Source organism: Scophthalmus maximus, chromosome 11 (assembly GCF_022379125.1).
Source record: "Scophthalmus maximus strain ysfricsl-2021 chromosome 11, ASM2237912v1, whole genome shotgun sequence".
In the NCBI taxonomy this organism is placed as follows: Eukaryota; Metazoa; Chordata; class Actinopteri; order Pleuronectiformes; family Scophthalmidae; genus Scophthalmus; species Scophthalmus maximus.
In genome coordinates, this window is record NC_061525.1 from 23,376,352 (window position 1) to 23,387,500 (window position 11,149).

Here is an 11,149-nt window from a genome sequence, read left to right on the forward strand (position 1 = left end):
GGTTATATGGATGATGGAGCAAACACCTGGGGCCTCTCTTCATCTGCCCTGCTCGAGTGGTTACACTCACCTGCTGCCTTCCTGCCTGTCTGTCTGTCTCTCTGTCTGTCTGTCTGTCTGTCTGTCTGTCTTCCTGCCTGTCTGCCTGACTGTCTGTCTGTCTGTCTGTCTGTGTGTCTGTCTTTCTGTCTGTCTGTCTGTCTGTCTGTCTTCCTGCCTGTCTGTCTGTCTGCCTGCCTGCCTGTCTGTCTGTCTGTCTGTCTGTCTGTCTTCCTGCCTGTCTGTCTGTCTGTCTGTCTGCCTGTCTGTCTCTCTGTCTGTCTGTCTGTCTGTCTGCCTGTCTGTCTGTCTGTCTGTCTGTGTGTCTGTCTTTCTGTCTGTCTGTCTGTCTTCCTGCCTGTCTGTCTGTCTGTCTGTCTGTCTTCCTGCCTGCCTGTCTGTCTGTCTGTCTGTCTGCCTGCCTGTCTGTCTGTCTGTCTGTCTGTCTTCCTGCCTGCCTGTCTGTCTGTCTTTCTGTCTGTCTTCCTGCCTGTCTGTCTGTCTGTCCGTCGAGGCTGAAAGGCCGCACCCGTCAATCATTGTCGTCTAATATAATCCCCAAAGGTCACAGAGATAATCATAATGTAATAACAGATGAATTCATCCCTTGTTTCTATCGCCTGTACGCCGTCTTCATTCAGCATTAAAAGCAGAACCTCAACTCCCAACGTTGTGACCCTGTGGTGCGAGCCACGTACCTTTGGAGTGTTCCCACACGGTGGTGGGCGGTGGGTATCCTTCAGCGGAGCAGTTGAGAGTCACCGTTTTCCCGTAGATGCCGTCTTGATCCTCGGGCTGCACCACAAACTGAGGAGGAACTGCACAGACACGAGGAAGAGAGGAACACACCACACTACTTCAGGTCGTCCTCTAGTCACCATCCAACCCAACGCTGAGTTTCCCTCCGCCCCCTCCTCACCTCTGACGACCAGCTGACTCTGGTGCTCCACGGCGGCGGCCTCGTTGCGGGCGATGCAGGTGTAGTTGCCGTTGTGGTCGGGCGTCAGGTTGGAGATGCGCAGCGAGCTGGTGAAGTCGATGTTGTCCACCGTCACGCCCAGGCTGATGGGGATGGGCCGCCCGTCCTTCTGCCACGTGATGTCCAGCGGCCGGTCGCCCGACATCACCACGCAGGGGATGAAGACGCGCTGGCCGATGGTGAAGCGCTGGAACTCGAACGGCTGGATGTAGGGAGGGACTGCAGGAAGAGGAGGAGGAGGAGGAGACAGACAGAAGATTAACTGTGATTGGATTCTTCTCACAGGTTCTGCACGTGTACGTCTGCTACGGTCTTCTGACGATCTGGCTTTAACGGAGGTCACCGCCGGAATATAAACGAGCTGAGATGCAGAAGTATATTCTTGAATGATTCCCCGTCATTGTCACACCGGAACAATGTGTCCTCTCACAAGAAGAAGCTACAAAGTTCACATGATATTCTGATGAGGTCGAACATTTCATGTGACATTTCATCATCATGTGGATCTGCACCAAATTGTGAAAACGTAGATCTCAACACAATGAATACAATATAACATGTATAAATATATATAAATATAATATATCATTTTATGGGATATATCGGGGGAAAGTAATAAAAGAAAGAAAAAAATCCTCAGTAATTTTATGCTCATATTTGTATGATGTCAGATTTTTAATCTGTCTTTTTATATAATAATAATAATAATAATAAACTTTATTAATATAGCACCTTTCAAAACACAGTTTGTGTGCTTTACAAACATAGAACACATTTAAAACAGAGGGAAATGAACTAGAAGCTGAAATAAGACAAATAAAATACCATAAATGTCGTACGAAATCCCAAAATCACAAAGTGTGGGTTTTTTAAAGAGATTTAAAGGACGAGACGGATTATATTGATGCTTTTACCTTGTAGCACTTCGAGATCTGTTTCCAATGTAAAGTGCGTTACAAATAAAAAATGTATTCATTCATTATCATTATTATTATTATGAATCATTCAATGACCGAGTATGAATTCACTGAGTCGCTGATCAACAGCAACGTACGGTGAGGAGATAACAAACTAGATCAAGTGCTCACAGTCTCTCTGGCTGTGACAAAGGAGTCGCTCAGTTCTACATTAGGACGTATTCAAATTGCCTGCTGCTGCTGCTGCTGCGCTCAATTCCCCGGGAAACCCGTCATCGCTCGAGTCATCTGCGCTCGAGTGTCCGGCGAGTTCAAATAAGTGTGAAACAAGCAGCACTTTAGCGGCTTATTCAATTCACAACAAAGTGGAGATAATGGACTCCGGGGATCCCCCAAAGACGCGCGCGCATTTTAAGCATGAGCAGAGTAAATTAACAAATGCACTCGCTTTCGCTATGGCACCACTGGGAAGTGTTGCTTTCTATCACCGCTCTTCTCTCTCCGCTCTCTGGCTCCGCGGAAAGTGTAGTGTGATGACAACAACTTAACGTACTGTACGGAGGCAAGGAGATGGGGGCATAATGGGAAAGACCATTTTTGGAATATCATCTATTACGGCTTGTAACAAATCTCAGCGGAGATCATCGCTCAGCTCTTTACCATCGCGGCTGCAGCCTTCATTAGACTAATTTGCGGAGGAACATCAAGTGGATTAGTTTGGTGAGACCTACTTATATATTTATAAACCCGTGTATCTTTCCGTGTGTATATTTATTCATCTATCTCCTGATGGGTTTTTTCCCAGTGAGATGCAGGGGGGAGAAAAAAAGCCTCAGATTCTGTTTGTTTTCCCGATATTGGAGCATAAAATATGGGATGGAATTATTTCTTTCACCACAAATAAGACTCAGTCGAGGTTGTGACAGTTTACAAAAAAGTGGTTTTTCATTTTGGAAAATGCGCTGGTTTGCTTTCTTGCCCGATTTAAGGATCAGTAGCTGATGACTTTCTTAGTTAGCTTAGCTTAGCATAAAGACGGAATGATGAAACAGCAACTGTGAATCAACTTAATTCACACACATTGTCCCATTTGTTTAATCAATTAAAATTAAAAATGTGTTGGTTTTATGACTAAGACTAGTTCTGGGCCAGAAATATTGACTGATATTGAAACACAAAACGAACCATAAAATCACACAAACTGTAATTTTCACACTTCGCAAAGATGTTTTTTTTAAAGAATTCAACAAATTAAATGTATATATTATAATATGTTTAATGGATATATGAAGTTTTATAGTTAATGCTAGGCAGGTTTTGTTGCCTTTGGATTGAGCCAGGCTAGCTGTTTCCACCCGTTCCCAGCCTTTATGCTAAGCTAATCTAACTGGTTTGCTAACTGTAGCCTGATATATTTAGCGGGGAGCTGAGAGTGGTATTAATTTTGAATCAATTTATTTTTTATTAGGTACCAGCAAGACAGCATATTAAAAAAAAACTTAATTTAACCAAAACAAGTGGTTGACCTGACAAACCACAATTACAGCAAAGCGTTGCGCATCAAATTCTTTGTATACTGTATACTGTAATATAACTAATATAGTAACAGAGCTGTGAAAACTAAAATAGAAAGAAAACGCAAAGTGTTGAGGACAAAGTTTGGCTTTTACAGTTCCATCTTTTTGCTGCATGTGACCAATAGTACGTGTTGCTTGTGTTCAGGTAGCTGTTAGCTAATAGCTGCAATGGAATTTAAAGCTGAGCTCGACCGACTTCCTCTCAACAAACCGGCGGGCCTCACCTCTGACGCAGACGTGCACACTCTGAGAGTCCATCTTGTTGGGCTGCACCATCACCTTGCAGTTGTACTCGCCGGCGTCCACCTGCTGCACGTTGCTCAGCTTCAGCGTGCCGTTGTTCTCGAACGCCCGCTGCCGGTGGTTGAACGGCAGCAGCGCCGAGTTCTTGTACCACTTGATGGAGTAGTAAGGGTAGCCGATCACGCGGCAGTGGACGAAGGCGTCCCGGCCGGCGATCGCCGTGATGTTTTTCATCGGACGGATGTTGGCGCGGCCTAGAAGGCGACAGGGGGCATAAGAAAGGAACCTACACGGAGACATCTCATACAGTGGATCGTGGTGTTGACATGGAAGTGCAAGCATGATTTTGTGCGGTGAAGTTTTTGATGGTGAGGTCGTAGCTGCCAGTCAAAACAGAGAACACTTAATTCCTCAGATTCACATATGGGACGTCCTTTCACCAAACGTACTTTGATACGATTGGAGACTGCCGTTGTTGCTTTGGTTAGTTTGTTTTACCCAAAGACCTTCAGGCTTAGTCCAAGTAGAAGGAGGTGAAAAGGCCGAGCTGTTTAAAACTGCGCTCACCATCTGAAGGAAAACCGATTTAAATAACGCAGAACTACTGATGCGTGGGTAATGCTGGTCACCCGCACAGCAGTAATAGATTCTGTGTCTGATAACACGGGAACGCTTTAGCATCCGATTGTGGAGAACTGAATTTGGCTGCTGAGAAAAATGCACGCAGACACAGACACATGAAAACACACACACATACACACACACACACACTCACACAGCAAACTATACATAAATTTATTCATGCAACTGGAAGAAAATATATTTTTTTCCCTCTGGCTATTTACAAACCGGCCCATTTTTGTAACCCTATATCCAGTTCGGCTTGTGTGCAGTAAACCGGGATAATTAATCCGGCCCTAAAAATACAGGCCACGTAGGAGAAGCAGTAATAATTTGGGAAGAAAAAGACGAAGCTGCAATGTTAATGTGTTAATGCAATGTTAAAAATTAAATAATACAAAAAAAAAAAATGGAAGCAAAATGAATAAAGTGGCAAACAGCCTATAAGGACATTTAAATGTTATTATTGATTAAATACTAGAACTAAAAAAAATTACTGAGTAACGATGGGGAGAAATAAAAGACAAAGAGAAACATGAGAACATGTAAACGCAACGTAACCAACAAAAAAAAACAAAATAAAAGACTTTCAGTTTTCAGACACAAACAACAGACGACGGTTGCCGGACATCCAGCTGGACGGCGAGGACACAGACAGGCACGCAGAGAGACAGACAGGTATGTGTATTGTTGTTCTTGGAGGAGTTGATTTGACAAGCACCTCTTACGTTTATTCGAGCCTGGTGGTACACGAGCCCCGCCGAGTTGCTGCACGTGCACCGGTACACCCCGCCGTCCTGCACCTGGGTGTGCGTCACGTTCAGCTGGCTGACCACGTGGCCCTCGTGCGTCTCGTAGTGGCCCAGGTGGTGGTGGCTGTCCTTGATGACGGGGTCGTCGTCCAGCGACCAGGTGCAGCGGGGGGGCGGCGTGCCCTTCACGTTGCAGACCAGGAAGACGGGCTCGTTGGGGTTCACCACCTTCTCGCTGAAGGAGGACAGGATCTTCGGAGTTCCGTCTGTGGTGTGGTGTGGGGGGACAAGGTGGGACACGGGTAAGGGACGGGAACGCGTCGGGTGATCGAGACCATGGCTAAACTGTGACCACACGTTCATGACAATCTTCGAGGGGGTGCGACGCAAATGATTCGCACAAGTAGATCACAGACAGTCAATGCAAGGACGTGACCAGACGCGAATTTCGTCAGGCAACGCGGATACCGCGAAGACGCGAAAACTCTCGTTGGCCAACTCGCGTTGAGATCCTCCCTACGTCACTGGCGTCAGACATCCGGACGTTGGATCAGAAATGGGGGATGAAACCCCAGAGCTTTTTGACACGAGTTGCTGTTTGTATCGTGACCGGGCAGAGAAGGAGAGGAGCTCGGCAGGAAGCGATCGAGGAAGTTGGACGCTATCTTTAGCCCCAGTTAGCACTCGCTCAACCGCTTTGCCATCGGCATTCCCGTCTGACTTTCTACATTCACCGGTTCGTGTTGGCAAATATTCCGGCGGATGACACGCAGAAGCACAACTCTTCCTGCAACTAAGTCAGTTGTGTCGCGTTCGGTTTGGACGCACTTAAGGATCACATCACATGAAGTTCTAAGTTTACTTAGCAGTTACAAGACTCCCGATTTTTGTTTGTGCAGCAAAGGATTTCTGAGTTTTTGCGGTCGGCGATAAATCTTGTTCAAAAAAGCCCCTTTGTTTGTGAGAGATAATAATCAAGTCTAAGGAGAAGTAAAGGAAACATAGTGTGTTTTCAATAATTTGCCATTTCATTTCTTTTCTGTATGAGGACACACATCTGTAAAAGTCATTATGAGCACAGATCCCGGAGCTTTCCTCCCAGACACAAGAAGCCGATTGGCTTTTTGAAAACGTCTGTGTCTGCGCCTGCTGCTGCTGCTCTCTGATAATCTAGGTCTGTTCCACATGATTATAGATGATCAATATCTTCTTTTTACAGCTCCCCGGCCACGGGAGACGGTTGCCTGAGCAACGCTGCCAAGGTAAGCTATTGGATTCAAGAGTGTGTGCGTGTGTGTTTGTGAAGTCTGGGACGATCATACTAATGGCGGCCTGCGACCGAGAGTCACAACAGAACGCCATCAACACATGAAGCCAGTATCGATCTTCACGGCCTGAGCCTGTATCTGCTCATTCATTGATTATCCATAAGGAAGCGAACACGTTGTGGTGGCGCCAACTGGTCGGCATTTGCACAACACTCTACCTTCGAGGATGACTTGCACAAAGTCCTGCGCCGACATCTTGCCCTTCCTGGCGAAGCACTGGTAGGCTCCGCCGTCGCTCTTCGACATCCCCTCCATGATGAGGTTCTCCCGATTGAGGCCGGTGAACCGGACGTTGTTGCCCGGGTAGATGATCTCCCCGTTGCGGTACCACGACAGCTCGTACTCGTCGGAGCCGCTCACGCTACAGGACAGGGACACCTTGCTACCCACGCTGCCTTTCACCTTCCGGGGGCTGACCACGGCCTTCAGGGGTTCTACGCACACAGACGGGAAAGAAATGTTGTATTTTTCAAAAGGTAAATGTCATGATTTCTTGCAGAAAGACTGAGAAGAAGAAGATACAGAGCAGGGAAGACGGAAGAGAAAGTTCAGGTTAGGTATTTCGTTTCGATGATCGATCATCAGTTCCAACAAAAATGGACCCATCATTTACTGATGATTTACAGATGAATTCACTCATTCTAAAATGTAAGTTTTGAACAGGACATTCTAGTCTGAGATGGCCTGGAATCGAACCCCAACCTTCTGAACCAAGATCAGCGGTGTGACCCGCTTCTGTGAAAGTAACCGTAATATCTTTTGGACAAAACAAGCAATTTGAAGAGGTCCCCTTGCACTCGCGGTGGACAATCTTAATTATGAAACAGCTAATCTGCCACATAATCAGCCCATTAATCAATAATTGTAAATGATTCTTAGCTGCAGTTTAAACGTGTTGGAATTCTACATTTGGAGACGATCTACTAAAGAAGAAACACGTGACCGATCTACTTACGTTTGACGTACAGGCGCCCCATGACTTCCGCGTTGCCGTAGCTGTTCCACACCTCGCACACGTACGTGCCGGAGTCGGCGGGCTGCGTGCTCTCCATCAGCAGCCCGGTGATGGTCTGGCGGAAGCGGCTGTCGGGCTCCAGCGGGCTGTTGTCCTTCAGCCAGCGGTACTTGGGCGTCGGGTAGCCCGAGGCCTTGCAGGGCAGCTCCACCCGATGATTGATCATCACCTCTCGGTGGTCAAAGCCGTCCAAGATGCCTGGCTCAGCATTGGTGGGGTCTGGAAGGAAGCCGAGAATTCAGTGTTAATTAGCGGCGAGCGTTGCCAGGAGCTGGATAGTTTAATCCAATATTGATTCTTTGGGGTCACGACTCTGTTCTCCGTACTGTGTATTTTGTGAATCGAGGGGAGGAGAGAGAGAAGGAGCCTGAATTCCTGGGATAGCAGAGAGGATTTGATTGTGACAAAGAAACTGGAGGAGGTTCTGCACGACGGTTCGTCTCTGTCCGTCTATCATCACTTTGTGAAATCAAAAGACTTGGTAATGAATAACTAAGCGTTTGAATATTGGTTTTAATTTTGGTTTACCTGCTAGTCCCATAATCTGCGCATGACGTCGAGTATTGACATCCGATCGCCTTCGTGACAGACTCAGCCACGACATTAAATCGGTTCTCTGTCTCTATGGGTACAGTACACTGTGATGCAGTGGATCTGAAGGCGTCACCGACCTGACACGATGAGACGTGCGCTGTTGCTCTGGCGAGTCTCGCCGGTGTAGCGGTGGCGTGTGGTGCAGCGGTAGTTGTTCAGCCCATCCTCAGGCAGGACGTCCAGGATGTACAAGGCTCCCGTGGATGTGATGAGATATCTTTGTCCTGAGGCAGACGAGAAGGAACAAGCGTGCGGTTTGTTATCCAGATATCAAAACAATTTTCTTCTTCTTTCTTACAGTACAAACTATTCATTCACTCCAGCACGACGCCTCTCTCTCCGCAGTCGGACCTTAAGATGTTTATTTCAACATGAGATGAATGAAACCACTTATCTCATGTTGAAATAAACGGCCACAAGGGAACATTTTGGGGTGAAAGCGAGATGTAGATTTGCTTCTAAGGACTCGCGAAATAATTGAGGTCACGCTGTAATTTGGCGATTGCACCCAGGTAACGGAACGTAAAATGTATTCACTTATTAAGAAGAAAATTGAAAATGTTGTAACTTTAGATCCGCGCGTCAAATCTTTGACCTCCAACTGCTTCTTCGTCGTCTGTGTCTTGGACCCTGGCGCCGGTGTGTGGTATCGGAGAGCCAATCCCCCTCCAGCTGTCGCAGCCGGGTCTGTGCGAGCGGTAACATCATGTTAATTTCTCTCCAGATCAACCTCCCCGGGCTGAGTGGGGTTGTCAACATCCATAAGGAATGAAACCTGCCTCTCCCGCCGTCACCCCGACGGCCCCGCGCTCCCCCACGGGAGCGGATTGATGTCAGAACTGATCGAAAAAGCAATTTGCAGGAGATCGTCTCCACCGCGCGGCCGAAGACGAGGGGGGAAACGAACCTCGCCACGGCTACAGGTGATGCTGACGAGGTCGGGAGGAAAGATAATGTTCGCCCGGCGACACGGGGCGACGGAGAATACCCTTCGCACAGAGTTGGGAAACATTTAGATATCTCCATCTTCTTTTCTCACTTGTGATTCTGGCCTGTTAGGTGTACATCCAGGCATTAACGGCAAAATAAATGAGTAATTTGTCATTATTTCACAATAACAATATTTGAGTGGCTTTGAATTGAATCAAAAACAAGAGCACTTGGGCGAGACAATGTGTTTTTAAGGTGTCGTGTTTAATTAGAGGTTATAACCAGGAAAAGGTTTCTGTGTGTTTGTGTGTGTGTTGTTATTTCATTGACACTAATCAGACTATCACCTAATATGAAAACTTGGCATAATGCAAACAACAACAAGCGACAGCATTGTGCTTATACCGTTTTATCATACGATCAAAAATCTGTCAATTCAACTTCTGCGAAAAGACAAAACTTGAAAGAAGGAAAAGCAGAAAATGTAAACTGTGCATGTAACCTGGAGAAACCCACAGTGGCACTAACGCCGCTACATTACTGGCTCTGTAAATTCATTCTTTCTTGTTTGAAAAGCAGATTGACTGCTTAGATCCGATAAAAAAAAATAAAAAAATCTCTCTGCATATTTGAATTTGATTGCTGCGCATATCTTAATGCGGCCAGATCATGATTTATCTAAAAAGTAGAAAGGAACTGGGGCTGAGTGGGAGCCGCCGACGCAGATTATCAAGTGGGTATAATTCATTTAGATTGATCAGGGGGAGCGAGAGCTGACATGTACAGTACGGTACAGTACGGTGTGTTCTGTTCAATTCACGATAAAAGAAGGCAAAAGTGGGTGATCTGTCAAAACAAAACCAGAAATTAGCATAAGAGGCTCTGAGGTGATATCAATTTTGCACATTTATATCATATATTTTTTGTTGTCATGGAGAATGGCCTTTCCAAATAGGAATATTAAAATCCTATGATGAAAGATTACATGTTAATGTTGAGGTACAGTGCTACTCGACAGAGCTGTAAACTAAATATTAAATATAGGCAGGGTTGGGTAGTAATCAGATTACATGAAATCTGGATTATGTAATCAGATTACAAAACACTAACTATACTAAAACCAAATTGCATTTGAAAAATATGAAATTAGATTATAGTTACATCGTCAAGGATTACTTAATTACATTTTGATTAAATCTTTAAACAATATTCTACTGTGTACATTCCTCAACAATATATTACTTTGTACTTTAATCAACAATATATTACTTTGTACTTTACTCAACAATATATTACGGTGTACATTCCTCAACAATATATTACTTTGTACTTTAATCAACAATATATTACTTTGTACTTTACTCAACAATATATTACGGTGTACATTACTCAACAATATATTACTTTGTACATGACTCCTCTCAGGTTGCCAGTTTAATTAATGTTTTATTTCATTTTTTATGATTCATAGATATTAATAATGGAGTATTCATTCATTTTTATTTATGTTGAATATGGAAAAAAGAATTTTGAGTAACTGCTCCTCTTGCACAAAAAATAAGATTTTGGTTTGTTTTGTAAATGCTGAATATGACAAAAAATGAGATTTTAAAAAATACATTTATGTAATTATTTCCGTAAAATTGGGCAATTTTTTTTCAATGTTCTTTTTGAAGGGATCCAGAAGTATTCAGATTAGATTAAATTATTTTTCGTAATCCAATGTACTACGTTACTGATTAGAAAAATTGCCTAGAATTATTGTAATCAGTAACTGATTTCATTTCAGAGTAATCTGACCGACCATGTATATCTGCTAGATTCTCTACATATAATGTTTCCATCAAACCGCTGCATGTTTTAATATTCCAATTGAGACTCATCTGATCTATGAAAGCAGCAAAGCAAAGCGCCTAATATGCATCACATTTGTTTGATGTTGATATAGTTGCGAAGGGAAATCAACCTTGTGGGGTTAAACAAATAGAGGAGAGAGAAAGAGAGAGAGAGAGAAAAAAGAGCCATGCAGCTATTGTCGGCATTGACCTACATAGAACCGACAACAGATTCCACAGATTCGATGTCCTGAAGGGGTTTGACTGGTTTACATACAGAGCTGCGAGATGGGCAACCGGCAAGTGAAGTGTACTCAGT

General features: G+C 44.7%; 1 protein-coding gene across 6 annotated transcripts in view; it reads right to left on the minus strand.

Moving 5' to 3' along the window:
- Positions 1–11,149, minus strand: part of dscamb (Down syndrome cell adhesion molecule b) — a 127,616-nt gene that overhangs the window by 35,882 nt on the left and 80,585 nt on the right. For 5 of the 6 annotated variants that reach the window (XM_035623309.2, XM_047335730.1, XM_047335732.1 and 2 more), the window contains exons 4-10: positions 8,143–8,289; positions 7,412–7,690; positions 6,615–6,890; positions 5,098–5,394; positions 3,737–4,009; positions 959–1,237; positions 738–857 (exon numbers count right to left, since the gene is read on the minus strand). In XM_035623309.2, the coding sequence (XP_035479202.2) occupies positions 738–857; positions 959–1,237; positions 3,737–4,009; positions 5,098–5,394; positions 6,615–6,890; positions 7,412–7,690; positions 8,143–8,289 (1,671 nt within the window). Of the gene's footprint in view, positions 1–737; positions 858–958; positions 1,238–3,736; positions 4,010–5,097; positions 5,395–6,614; positions 6,891–7,411; positions 7,691–8,142; positions 8,290–11,149 lie in introns of those variants that run through there. The other variant, XM_047335734.1, reaches the window with a different exon arrangement.